Below are 13869 nucleotides of genomic sequence, written 5' to 3' on the forward strand. Positions count from 1 at the left end.
ACTTGATCCCAGGGCCCTGAGATCACGACCTAAGCCAAAGGCAGATATTTAACCCACTGAGCCACCCAGGCAACCTTGTGCTAGGTTTTCACATAAAAGATCCTTTGAAGAAAAATGTCCTACAACTGGACATACACATAGTCTCCAAGTATCCCTCTACAAGATAATTACTAATTGCACAAGGAAAAATAGTAGCTTGACCCTAGAGAAACCTGGCATATATCATCTTAACACTGTTGATAATAACTCATCATGTACCTCTGATGTGGCACTGAGGGCACATGTCACTTCTATGGAATTCTTGCCCATGTGCATGAGAGACATCAGGCAAACCCAAATTGGGGGACATTCTACAAAACAATTGGTTATTCTTTTCAAAGTGTCAAAGTCACAAAACACAAAGAAGAGGCTGAAGAAACGTCACATATTGGAAGACACTAAGGAGATATATGACAACTAAACGTGATACGGGATCCTGGGATAGAAAAAAGAATACTAGTGGGAAAAACGGCAAAGTACAAATAAGGTCTGTAGATTGGTTAACAATATTATTTCACGGGGCACCTAGGTGGCTCAGTCAGCTGAGCGTCTGACTCATGATTTTGGCTCAGGTAATGATCTCAGGGTGGTGAGATCGAGCTCCGCATCAGGCTCCACACTGAGTGCAGACCCTGCTTAAGATTCCCTCTCCCTCTGCCCCTCCCCCCTCTAAAAATAATAATAACATCATTTAGTGGGTCTATATAATTTGTACTATGGTTATATAAGATGTTAACATTAGGGGAAGCTGGATGAAGGGAACAAAGGAATATTTTTGTAATATTTTTGTAAATCTAAAATTATTTCAAAATAAAAGTAAAAAAAGTTTATGAACTAAATAAACTTTTAAAAAATCACCATCTGAGAGAATTATAATTGGAATTCTGGATTGATCTTCAAATATGAAAAAAAAATATATAGAAAAATAACAGAACCTCTGTCATGCCAAGTCTGATTTAGGTATAAGTGTGAATTTTAATGTTATTCATTTTAAAAAACCTGACTGTCTGGCTTTTCCTGGCAATGCTCCCTAGAATAAAGACCAAGTAGTGATGAGAAGACCTCAAGCCAACATACATGGAAGAAGAAAAGCAGTTTGGACATACTGGGGAAGAGGCAAAAGGGGTGGGAGGGAAAAGAAAGATGGAAACTGGCTAGTGAATTAACTCAGGTTTCACCTATAAAATTCCTAAGAATTTTGCATTCTATTCCATAGCGTACTTATGGTTGTTTTCATATAAATGTTACAGTCATTCGCCTACTCCCAGACCATGTCAGAAGAGAAGGACCATGTTTATTCTGTGGATTCTCATACCTTCTGGTATCTATCCTAACTTCTAGAAGCATGGTGTTATAAGTGGCTGAGGAAATATTTATTAATTTTCATTATATCAGCATATTCAGTAGTACAAAGAAGTGCTTTAAGATTTTTTTTTTTTACAGATTTAAAGCTTAAAAACACAAACATATCTGCAAAATCCTACTCATCCAGAAAACCTCATTCCCTAATGATATCAGATAAATGAAGCATTGCTCTACCAAGAAGTTGTGTTAAGACCTCAGGAAATTGGCATTGTACATATATTAGTTATGCATGAGAAAATAAAACCTGGCCTTTCTTTTTTTTTTTTTTTAAGATTTTATTTATTTATTCATAGACACAGAGAGAGGGGGGCAAAGACACAGACAGAGGGAGAAGCAGGCTCCACACAGGGAGCCCGATGTGGGACTGGATCCCGGGTCTCCAGGATCACACCCCAGGCTGCAGGCAGCACCAAACCACTGCTCCACCAGGGCTGCCCAAACCTGGCCTTTCTTTTTCTATTTTGAAAAGTATGGGTTTCGCAAATGCCCCATTGGTTCTTTTATTTATTTATTTATTTTAAGGAGAATATCTGAACTGCTGATAACAGATTACCTGTTTTTGAAGAGGTATTAAAATTCTGCATTTGGCCTTTCTTCCTTGGAAAGCGAGGATCCTTATTAAGGGTGTTTTTTGGTCCTCATGACACTCAATAAACGTTAAAATATTTGTTGTTTTAAATATAAAAGCAGGCAATTGCTTTCTCAGTCTTCATTCCTTTGTTTTTCTAGAACCTACACCCTGATCTTGTGGAGCTAGCCTTCTCCCAGTGTCAGTTCACACTGTTTAGGGGGGCTGGCCTCAGTTCCACAAGTAGAGAGCTGTCCCATACAAAGAGGATGGTATCTTCCTGACCACCATAAAAGGCTTAAAGAGTGGACACAGAGATTGGCTCAGTGATTCTGATTACAAAGATCAGAAGAGAGATTTTCTCCTTCTCCTGAGCTGCCAAGCTGAGGGAAGGAAGCGTTTTGCTATGGGAAGCCTCCTGCCACCAAGAGGGGGAAAGATGGCCTGAAGAGAAGCAACCAGCCCCCAGCACACATTACTGAAGACCTCAAGCTCCAGGATCCAGCCATGCCTGAAGGCAGTACTTCCCCAGTCTTTCTACTTAAAAATAATCCAAAAGTCCTTTTGCTTAAGCCCATTTGAAAAGAGTTTCTGTTATTTACAACTGGAAGAGTCCTAATACAAACATCTTTTAAAAAAAAATAGAGAATATTAGGAAGGCAGAGAGGAAGTGGGGCTTTCCAACCTCTAAAATTCAATTTTATACCCAGGTTCAGACAATTCTACTCAGATGAAAGGATAGTCAGGGGTGCTTGGGTGGCTCAGTCAGTTAAGCATCTGACTCTTGGTTTTAGCTCAGGTCATGATCTCGGGGTTGTGAAACTAAGCCTTATGTCATGTTCGGTGCTTAGCATGGAGTCTGGCTGGAGATTATCTCCCTCTCTCTCTGCCCCTCCCTCTGCTTGAGTACATGCTATTTCTCTCAATAAATAGAATCTTAAAAAAAAAAAGTATAGTCATAAGGACAAGAAAGCATAAAGAAGTCAAAAGAAATTGGTTTTGAAGTTCAGCAAATGGAATTCAAAACTGACGAGAACTGACCAGATAAACAGCTCTGGGCAACTGCTAACCCTTTCTGAGCTTCCATTTTTACATGTCTAAAACGGGAGTGATAACTTCCCAGCGTTGTTATAAAAACCAGAGAGATAACAGATGACACAGAGAAGCAGTGCCTGGTCAAATAGGGTTATTTCTTTCCTTTGCTAGGACACAGATAAGGTGGCAGGGAAGGATGGCAGCATCTGGGTTCATGAGATGGCCAGTGAAGCCCACACATCAAAGTGCTAACATCGAAAACATCTGTGGTGAATGATGAAAAAAGGGGGAAGTCAAGACATCCCATCCAAACAGTATGACAGTGTTTGAAGCTAAATATGTGAACTAGATACCTGATTATAAAATGCATCACAAATCCTCTCTCTTCCACGGCACTGTTTAGACTTCATATTGAAGAACACAATTACATTCGACTAATGGAACTTCTGGGAGCTGATGTGGCACTCAGTTTCCAAAAGCTGCCTCTCACCACACACCAAGAAAACCTCACCTATTTGGTAATATAAAATAATAATAAATACATGAAAGAAATGCAAAATAAATGGGAATGTATGAAATAAAATGAGATAAATCAAATTAATGAAAAAAAGTCTCAAACTGCAGGTCTAAGGTCACCTCCAATCTACAATGGACCATACACAGTACCTTTTTAAAACAATATAAACTTATCTTTCCAAATACTAAAAATCCAGAAAGTTCTTTTAAAGTTCCAGATGTCCAGTTTCTCTGGAATAACCACAAGGCCTGGTAACCTATCCCTGTGCTCCTATATGGCAGCAGTTGGCAGTAGCTGAGTTGCCAGTGGATGCCCCTTGAGATGAGGGGCCATATCCTCCAACCATCTGCTCTCTTCCCAACCTGACCCACTCTCTTACATAGGCAGGCATCACTCACGCAACTGGCCTCTAGAGCCCCTCTAGGAATTTGCATTTGCTGCCCATTAGAAGGGAGTAGATCTGGGATCTCAGGAAGGCATCCACCACCCTCTTCCTCTGTCAACCTCCCCACTCCAGAAGCAAAATTATAAGGGTTACTAAGAAAGGAAGACTTAGTGGTGGTGGATGTACCACTGAAATGTACTTTCAAAAAGAATGGCCATGCACAGTAACTTCTTGCAAGATACATCCACGAAGGCAAGAGAAACAAAAGCAAAAATGAACTATTGGGACTTCATTAAGATAAGAAGCTTTTGCACAGCAAAGGATACAGTCAACAAAACTAAAAGACAACCTACAGAATGGGAGAAGATATTTGCAAATGACATATCAGATAAAGGGCTAGTTTCCAAGATCTATAAAGAACTTATTAAACTCAAAAGCAAAGAAACAAACAATCCAATCATGAAATGGGCAAAAGACATGAACAGAAATCTCACAGAGGAAAACACAGACATGGCCAACAGGCACATGAGAAAATGCTCCACATCACTTGCCATCAGGGAAATACAAATCAAAACCACAATGAGATACCACCTCACACACCAGTGAGAATGGGGAAAATTAAGAAGGCAGGAAACCACAAATGTTGGAGAGGATGCGGAGAAAAGGGAACCCTCTTACACTGTTGGTGGGAATGTGAACTGGTGCAGCCACTCTGGAAAACTGTGTGGAGGTTCCTCAAAGAGTTAAAAATAGATCTGCCCTACAACCCAGCAATTGCACTGCTGGGCATTTACCCCAAAGATACAGATACAATGAAATGCCAGGACACCTGCACCCCGATGTTTATAGCAGCAATGTCCACAATAGCCAAACTGTGGAAGGAGCCTCGGTATCCATCGAAAGATGAATGGATAAAGAGGATGTGGTTTATGTATACAATGGAATATTACTCAGCCATTAGAAATGACAAATACCCACCATTTGCTTCGACGTGGATGGATCTGGAGGGTATTATGCTAAGTGAAATAAGTCAATCGGAGAAGGACAAACATTATATGGTCTCATTCATTTGGGGAATATAAAAAATAGTGAAAGGGAATAAAGGGGAAAGGAGAAAAATGAGTGGGAAATATCAGAAAGGGAGACAGAACATGAGAGACTCCTAACTCTGGGAAACGGACTTAGGGGTGGTGGAAGGGGAGGTGGGCGGGGGATGGGGGTGACTGGGTGACAGGCACTGAGAGGGGCGCTTGATGGGATGAGCACTGGGTGTTATTCTATATGTTGGCAAATTGAACACCAATAAAAAATAAATTTATATTAAAAAAAAAGAGTGGCCGTGGTATGTGAATTATACCTCAATAATAAAGCTGTTGAAGAAGCATTGGAGAAGGCTGAAGAGGGGGAAAAGGGTAAAACAGGGGGAGAAACAGGAAGAGGAATAAAGGCTCCCTATAGGGCAAGGTCTTGACCAGACTATGATACTGACAAGGTCTACCCTTAATAACCCCCAAGCTTCCTTTTTAGCGTCCCTCTCCTAAAAAATAAAAGAAATCTGGTTTTCAGCCAGCCACAGAGGTGTGAAGTATGGGAAAGTAGAAGGTATACTAGATCCACAGTCAGGAAACCCTGATGTCATCCTTAGCTGTGTGACATTCTGTGAGTCAATCTGACTCTCTGTGTCTCCATGTCACTACTAAAATAAGGATGATAGTTCCTGAACTGCTTAGGGCAAGGATAGTTTTGAAATAATAGTAGAGACAAGAGATGTGAAAGCATTTTTTTTTTTTTTTAACTGTAGAGGGTTGCACCATGTGCAACAAATACAGGACACTCATCATTATCTCTGCCCAATGTCTATGAGGGACATTAATGAATCACAACACTCACTATTGTAGCAAGTATTGGAACTGCTTACCCAAGAGCTCTTTTCCCCATCTGCCATGCTTACAAGGCCCAAATTTTGATATAGTCACCTATTTCCTTCACATAATTAACCAATGTATGTTGGTGAGTCTGTGCCAATTTTGGTGGTCTGATTTTCCTTACTAGACACTGGTTCAAAAATAGAATCAACTGAGCAGGTATTAATTAGTTGGGTTAGAAGCATGAGTTGGGGAAGGATTCCTTCACTAATTAAAGATGACAGAGAGAAAGAGCATACCACATAACTAAGAATATCAGTCTGGAATGATGAACACTAAGACACAATCCAGCAAATGTACTAGGAAGGAAAGGAGGAAGGAAGGAGTATCCTTTTGGGTATCAACAAAAAGGCAAGGTACAACAAGGGACAGAAAATTAGATCACCAGCAGACTTTTTGACAGTAACACTTTATGACAGAAGAAACGGGAATAACATATTCAAGATATTCAAGGAAGGAAAATATGAACCAAGAATTTTATATCCAGCAAAACTGACTTTCCAGTAAAAAGGACACAACTGTTACAACATTCAAGAACTCAAGAGATATTGTTTCCATGAGGTCTTCCTAAGGAATGACCTATAGAACAAGCTTGTCTCTTATAGACAACCAAACTGACTGCAGAAATATCAACATATGGACTGATGGTGAACATTAAATATACAGTTACCTATGGAACCAAGACTAAGTGGGAGTTAGGAGGGAAAGAGTAGTATGCACAATAAAAGACAACTATAAGACAAGTTGAGGGGAGGGAGTGGGGAAAGTTCATGCAAAAAAAATGTTTCAAGGAATCATATTGGTAGCAATGTTATATTGTGATGATGCCAACATTTGCTGTGTGTGTCGTATGGAATAAGGCAAAAGAGTTTAATTCCATTATCTCCTGTATTCTTGAAAACCAGGGTTCTTCATGTGAGGAAAGGAGATAAACATGTATTAAAGAAAAAAACCCTCCAGCTTTGAATTTAAACATATATTGATGAATTCATGAGCTATTTGATCTTTAATGTAAATAAAATATCAAAATATACATATTTATACGTTTATACTCTGTCCAGTGGAAAGTCCAGGAGCAAGTCCACTAGCAAAGAGCATCTCTAATTCCCCCATGATGGTCTTCAAATACCATTTCGCACTAAGAGAAACCAAGAGAGTTCTGATAGGAATGGCTGACCTCAGGTCGAGGGCAGGATATGTACCAGATGCATCTGAAACATCTGAACGTATCAGAGAGAAAGAAAACAATCAAGACTACTGGGATTGTGCCACAGAAAACTTGGCATGTGACTTGAACAGACTCCACCAAATAAGTAAAGAAGAAATGATAGAATCATGATGCCAAGAGACGTCATGTGCCTTCTGATGAAGAAGCACAGTGTCACCTGCATTCTTGCCAGAGGGATCTACACCAGTCTGAGAAAGTCTCTGGATCCAGCTGCCAATTTGCAGAAAATAAAACAGGGGAAGGTGTTAATCTGAACCGTGAATGTACGATCAGCAACGTCTAGACTGATGGGTCTGGGTTCTTCAAAAGACAAATTATAAGGAAAAGAAAGAACTGGTGGAGGAACCTGTAGCTTAAAAGGCTTAAACAATATCATGTGTTAAAATGGGTAAGATTGAATGACTGGGGATGCACATTTGGGGGATAAATCTATTTTCTAAATGGAAGGACATGATTGCTGTGTTAGGTCACATTCAGGGACGGTGGTTGGATAGGGTACAAGAAAGAGTTTCTAGAGGGACTGCCGACAGTTTATTTTTTTGGCTGGTGGTGGTTGCAAGGGCATTCATCTTAAAATAAATTCTTTAAGTTTGCAGTTGTTTTATATGGTTTTCTGTATCTTGTATTTTATTTTACAATAAAAAGGTTGTTTTTAAAAAATAGGAACAGGAGAGAGAAAAGAAAGGGGCTATATCTATCTCTGTCCTTGACATGTCTTGCATCAAGATAGGGATCACAAAGAGAGTGTATTCCAGATACAGGGTACAGCCTAAGCAAAGCTAAGTGGAGAGATGGAAGATGTGGCACATTCCAGCAAAGGCAAGTGGTTCTGTTTGGCTACTCAAGGCCTCTGTGCAAAGAACAGTAGGAAATAAAACTAGAAAAGTAGTTGAGGGCATACTGTGGAAGTCTCATTATGCCTATGTAAGATGTTATTAGCTTAGGAGGAAGAGAAAGAGTAAATGTTTCTGAATAAGGACTCATACCTGGATTGAGCCATCCCAGTGGTCACTTCTCACCCCAACCCCTTCTTCCTTCCTAACAGAACTCCAATTTTGTTCAATTACCCATCCTGCAGGTGTCTGTGTCTACGTGTAATGTCTGAAGCTACAGCAGCCACCTGGGGACAATGAGGAACTTTAACTTGGGAGAACATGCTGAGTATGGCAGAGCACAAAGATGGTAGGAATACAAATCTCAAATCCTGTTGCTGAGCCACTGAATTAATTAATCCCACAGTTGTCCTTCTCCTAGGGTTCTATTTACATGACATAATAAATCTCTGTATCATTTAAATGATTGGGTCTTCTATTACTTGCAGCCCAAAGGATCCAAAATTACAAATGGGTTTTAGGGGAAAATAATTTAAAAGGCATACCTAGACCCTTATAAGTAAGACTAAAAAAAAAAAAAAAAAAAAAAAAAAAAAGCCTTTAAATAGGCTTTATGCCCTCAGTGGTCCAGAGAACGTATGACCCAATTGGTTGCCCTGAACAATCTCTGTAGAAACAGAAGGTTCCAGCAGCCAGCTTAAGTTTACCACTTAATCACACAACTCTAGCTGGTGTCAAGCTCTTAAAGGAGTTGATCCCAGGGAACAGGGAGAAAAATGAAAAGGAAATAAAATTGAACAGTTGCCTGCAGAGAACACCAGCTGCGTGTGATTGATTTCCATGTAATCTCCATTTGTCTCCCTGAAATTTTTTCATCAGATCTCTGGCACAGGGTCATAGAGAGGCACAAAGCTGCTCATGCCCGGAGTGTGGTCAGGAAAAACAATAACAACAACAACAACAACAACATATTCCCTTATGTGCCCCTAAAGGCCAAGAAAGCCGAGACAGGTGATCTGGGGGAAGAAAGAGAGAGAAGCTTTTCCTCTCCTCACCCCACAGCAATAGTCAGGCCAGGAGCCACTGCAACCAAGGTGGAAGGTTGGTCTGTTGGCTGCTCTATGAAAAATGGTTGAGTCCTAAGATCTGAGGAGCCTGTGCCTGTCCTGGCTGTCTTCAATTCATCAACTGCTCAGGGCAGGTGTCTTGGCCCCAATAATAGCTGGCATGTGGGATTCCTCTACTGACCCATCGATCCCAACAACCACAGAGGGAAACAAATTATTCTGGGGAAGGGGCTAGGTTTGAGGTCACTGGTGGTGGGGAAAGGATGAAAAGGAATAGAAGAGGATGGGAGGGCAGGGTGGACTGTATCTAGTTATCATTTCAAAGTGCCATACCTGTCACTTGTTTAATGCTCTTTGCCTTGGAACAGCCTCTGGTATTGATACAGGTACTTATTTGCCTGGTGTGCTCCAACCCATGACAATGGGGCCTGAAGCTCAAAGGGAAGAGAGATCGCCTACAGCAGTGGTGCTTGAAGGGTAGCTCCCAGTCTGGCAGCATCAGCATCTCCCTGAAATACAAATTCTCAGGCCCCACCCCAAGCCAACTCAATCACTGCTCTGGGGGTAGGTCCCAGAAATCTGTTTTAACAAGCTCTCCAGGTAACCTCCATGTACACGAAGACAAAACCAACAACCTCATTATGTAAGTGCAGAAGGGCCTTCAGTGACTTACTCAGGAACATGTGACTGGAAACCAACAGAGGCTACACAAAAAGCTGGATCTGACTCCCAATCTAGTGCCTCTCCCATTGCATCAGAAAAGGAAGCAAAGCTGCAAAGATACAAACCTATGGTGAGCTATTTCAACACCTTTCTTAAGCATTTTTAGTATTTTTGCATACATTCTAGAAACTTATTTGAGCCCTGAGCCTAAAACACTTCCGGTCCTAATATGGGATGATCAGACGAGGGTATCCTCTCCCTTCTGACTCCTCTGTATGGCTGGCATTAAAGTGTCCACGTTCATCTAATGACCAAAGCCAGAAACCCCAGCAACCGTGGGGCAGCGCAATTCAAAGCAGGGGCTCAGGGAGGCAGACTGCCTAGATTCAAATCCCAGCTATGTGACTTGTTCTCTGTGTTATAGGGGGCAAGCTGTAACCTTTTTGAGCCAATTCCCTCAACGGTTACTTGAGGACAACAAGTTTACAGGGACAGCGCCTTCAGGGAGGATGAAACAAGATAACCCAGGTGGTGCTTAGCATTGTGCCTGGTACACAGCAAAGTGTGCAGTGCATGTCAGCTGTCATTGCTATAGTTCATATCACCTTGTCCCTCTCATCCCCATGTCCACCTGGTAACTGAGTCACGATGACTCCGTATCTTTGACAATTCCCATATATGGCCTCTTTTCTTTGTCTTTGCATGCTCATCCCCATTGCTGTGGTGGTAGTTCTGGTCCTCATCTCATCCTCCTGCACCACCACGCAAGTCTTCAAATAGGTCTTCTGGCCTCTGGTCTGCTCTCCAGGATGACATGATGAGCTTTTCAAATTGCAAAGCTCAGCCATTCATTCTGCTGTGTGAGCTTCCTGAATCTCTGCAGTGGCTCCCCATGGTCCTTGGGGTCAAGTTCTAGCTCCTGGGCAGAAAGCACCAGTCCCCTGATGATCGGCACCCCTATGTTGATTTTACTTCTGGGCCCCTCCCAGGCTCTACACCTAATTACTTTGGGGACCACAAACACTGTGGCCTTTTCACACCAGGAGTGCCTGGCAAATCCACATTCATCTTTCCAGATATATCCAAGAGCTGGTGCCTGCTTGAACTCTTGTTCTCAGGTAGCCGTGACTACCCCTGCGTGTGCCCTCTCTGCTGCTGCACCTGCTTCCCTCCCAGCATCTGTTCTACCTTACTGGGCTTATATGTTTTCACATCTGCCATCCTTATTGACTGCTAGATTATCACCCTCCCTGGCACAGAGGAGGTACTCTAAACTTACTTATTAAATGGATAAACACTGAACTCCCCCAATTTTGACAGTCCCAGCACTGCCCTCTGGGCTCACAGAACAAACCTGCTCTGATGTTCCTCAGGAAAGCCTTTCCGGGGTTGGAATCCCATCTCATTTTCACAGCAGGTTGGAATGATTCTCTGTACAAATGTGGCTGTGATTATGCAATGAGTAAAGCAGGCTGTGCAAATGATATGTCACAATGTAATCCATCCATCACCAGGCGGTCATTCAGTTCCCAGCATGGGCAAAGCCCTGGGTTTAGGAGAAAACGAGCCTTCTCATCCCCAACTGGTGTGGAATGTGGCAATGAAAACTAAGAGCTTGCAGTCAGTCATGGTCTGAGCACTGGGCTGGAGGCTTGGCTTCTAGTTCCTGGCACTGTCACTCACTCACAGGGTGACCTTGGCAAGCCCTTCCCTTCTTGGGCCTCTGACCCTCATCCATGAAACCACGGTGATGAACTAGAAGCTTTCTAAACACCCGTTAGAGCTCAGAGCTTGAACGTTTCAGAAATTTAACAGCCACTCATGAGAAAACAGGGATGACTCTCTTGCTTTCTATCCTCACTCCCTTCTGAGCACTTTGCAGTTCACATGGGAGACAGATAATACAGTATTCACTGAACACATGACATGACTCTCCCTGTCTTCATCCAGGTGCTAACTTAGGACCGTGTGCCAGAACCTGGGTGTTCCTGGAGGCTTCAGCACCTTCCCCTATAAACAACTTCCCCTGTCTTTGAGATTCATTCAAAGGAGGCAATATTGCATAATGGTTAATAATACACAGCCAGAATCGGTCTGCCTGGCTTTGATTCCTGGTTCTTTCACTAGTAGCTGTGTGACCTTGAGCAAACTGTTTAACCACTCTGCCACTGTGTCTCATTTTTCTCATCTGTAAAATAAGGACAACAGTAGTTCTACCTTATGAGGTCATCGTGAGGATTCAAATAGTTAATACAGTTAATTCCCTAAATAGTGACTCCACAGAGTAAGTAAGTACTCAACAAAAAAATTATTGTTACTATGTGTTCTCAAAGATCCTTTGGAAAAAGATTACTGCTGTCTAACAACATTTTAAGAAAGGCATTAACTCATTCAAGAGAGTGCAAACTTCCTGACCTAATTACCTCTCAAAGGCCCTCCCTCCAAATACCATCACATCAGTTGTCTTTCTATTTGAGGAGACAATGAGAAGTCAAAATTGGCAGTCTGCAATGTGCAAGAGGCCTTCACCAGAACCTGACTATGCTGGCGCCCTGATCATGGACTTCCAGCCTCTGGAACTGCGAGCAATAAATTTCTGTTGTTTATAAACTACGCAGTCTGTGGTATTTTGTTGTAGCAGCCCAAATTAAGACACATAACAACAACGACCACAAAACATGAGTGGATAGATAGATATACTAAAGTGACTGTAGTGGTTATCTCTGGAAGGTCATAATCACTGGGGATTATCTTTTTGTGTCTGTGCTTATCTGTATTTTGTAGCATTCTCCAATATTCTCTATCTCCCACCAAATGTCTCTTCCCACATTCCAGGGACTCTGGGCCGATGGTTCCTGCAGCTCTGCTCCCCAGCTGGGGCCCCAGCATTCCAAGGAACTGCCAAACTCCAAACTCATACTCCTCAGGAATGGGTTGGAATGGGGCCTCTCCAGAGGAGCCTCATGTTAACTGGCAGGAACACATTCCTTCCATGGGCATTTCCAGAAAGAACCTCAGTCAAAAGCAAGAATGACAGGTATCCAAAGCAGACCAACCATGAGGCAGAAGTCTGTGCAGCTCAAATCTTGGCAAGGAGCCCCTCAAAGTAACACCTCTAGCCATTTACTAAGCATTTAAGCTCTGCCCTGCACCACATAGCTGTGCTAAATGCATTCCAAGCATTATCTTATTTGATCTCCACAGCCTTGTGAGGCAAGTATTTTTCTCCAAAATTAAGGATCAGGACACTTGAGACTCTGCCATTATCTTGCCCCAGGTCACTCAGCTGGCAAGGAGCGGAGAGAAGTCAGCCCCAGGTCTCACCCTGCTACACACCACAGTGACACAGCATCTTCTCCTGGGTTTTGTAGGCCTCAGTGTGCCTGGCCTTGAATTTCCCTTTCCTCACTCAAGGAACTAGACTCCTGGTGACACTCAAGATTGCTAGATCAGGTACTTACAGCCACCCCCATGTGACTCTTACCCATTTCCCAGACTGTTCATGAGCTGCAACACAGAAACTGTTGTTTTCATTCAATCAGGAAGCATTTATTAGGTGTTATGTATATATCTTCCACGTAGGGAGATTCACGCTCCACCTAGGACACACATACAAAAACTATGGGAAATGGTCCATGTTCTTCAGCATTGAAACATCTCCTTATAGATCTATACCTGACAGACTGAGAGGTCCCCAAAATTGTGTCAAATGGACCCTTATTGAGGACTCTGACCTGTGATTAGGGTCTCACTAACACATCTGTGTTTAAGTGCCACCTGCCACTTACTGGACCCACCACATACCAAATACTGTACCTACTTTCTTTCTTCCAGGCCTTATCATAACCCTGTGAGATACTTCTTACTGTTTACAGGGGAGGAAAGATGCTAAGAGAACCCAAGAGACTTGCCCAAGGTCACCCAGCACCAGGAAGTACCTCAGTTGGTTGCATTTGAGGATTACTTTTGTGTCTGTCACCCCACCAGCCTGCGGGCTCATAAGGACAGGGATGGCATCCTGTTCAGCATGGTGTCCCTCACTGACCTAATCCTATGCCCAATAAATGGTAAGCATTAGCTTACACAGATACACACAGAGGACATACTTGGAGGGAAGCAGTCGAGGTAACTCAGAAGGGGGCCTCTGGATTCACACAGATCTGGGTTTGCATAGCAGCTCTGCCTCGTCCTAAGAGTCTCTCCTTGAAGCAATTCAGTCTTCTCTGACCTTCAGTTTCCTCACC

At 42.5% G+C, this 13869-nt stretch overlaps 1 protein-coding gene across 8 annotated transcripts in view; it reads right to left on the minus strand.

The window, feature by feature from the left end:
• Positions 1–13869, minus strand: part of GALNT10 (polypeptide N-acetylgalactosaminyltransferase 10) — a 216506-nt gene that overhangs the window by 155873 nt on the left and 46764 nt on the right. Inside the window, exon 1 of one of the 8 annotated variants that reach the window (XM_038534955.1) lies at positions 3361–3432. The exons of the other annotated variants lie outside the window; for them this stretch is intronic. Within the exon in view, the coding sequence (XP_038390883.1) occupies positions 3361–3417 (57 nt within the window). The 5' untranslated portion in view covers positions 3418–3432. Of the gene's footprint in view, positions 1–3360; positions 3433–13869 lie in introns of those variants that run through there. 8 annotated transcript variants of the gene reach the window in all.

The sequence above is a fragment of the Canis lupus genome, chromosome 4 (genome assembly GCF_011100685.1).
Source record: "Canis lupus familiaris isolate Mischka breed German Shepherd chromosome 4, alternate assembly UU_Cfam_GSD_1.0, whole genome shotgun sequence".
In the NCBI taxonomy this organism is placed as follows: Eukaryota; Metazoa; Chordata; class Mammalia; order Carnivora; family Canidae; genus Canis; species Canis lupus.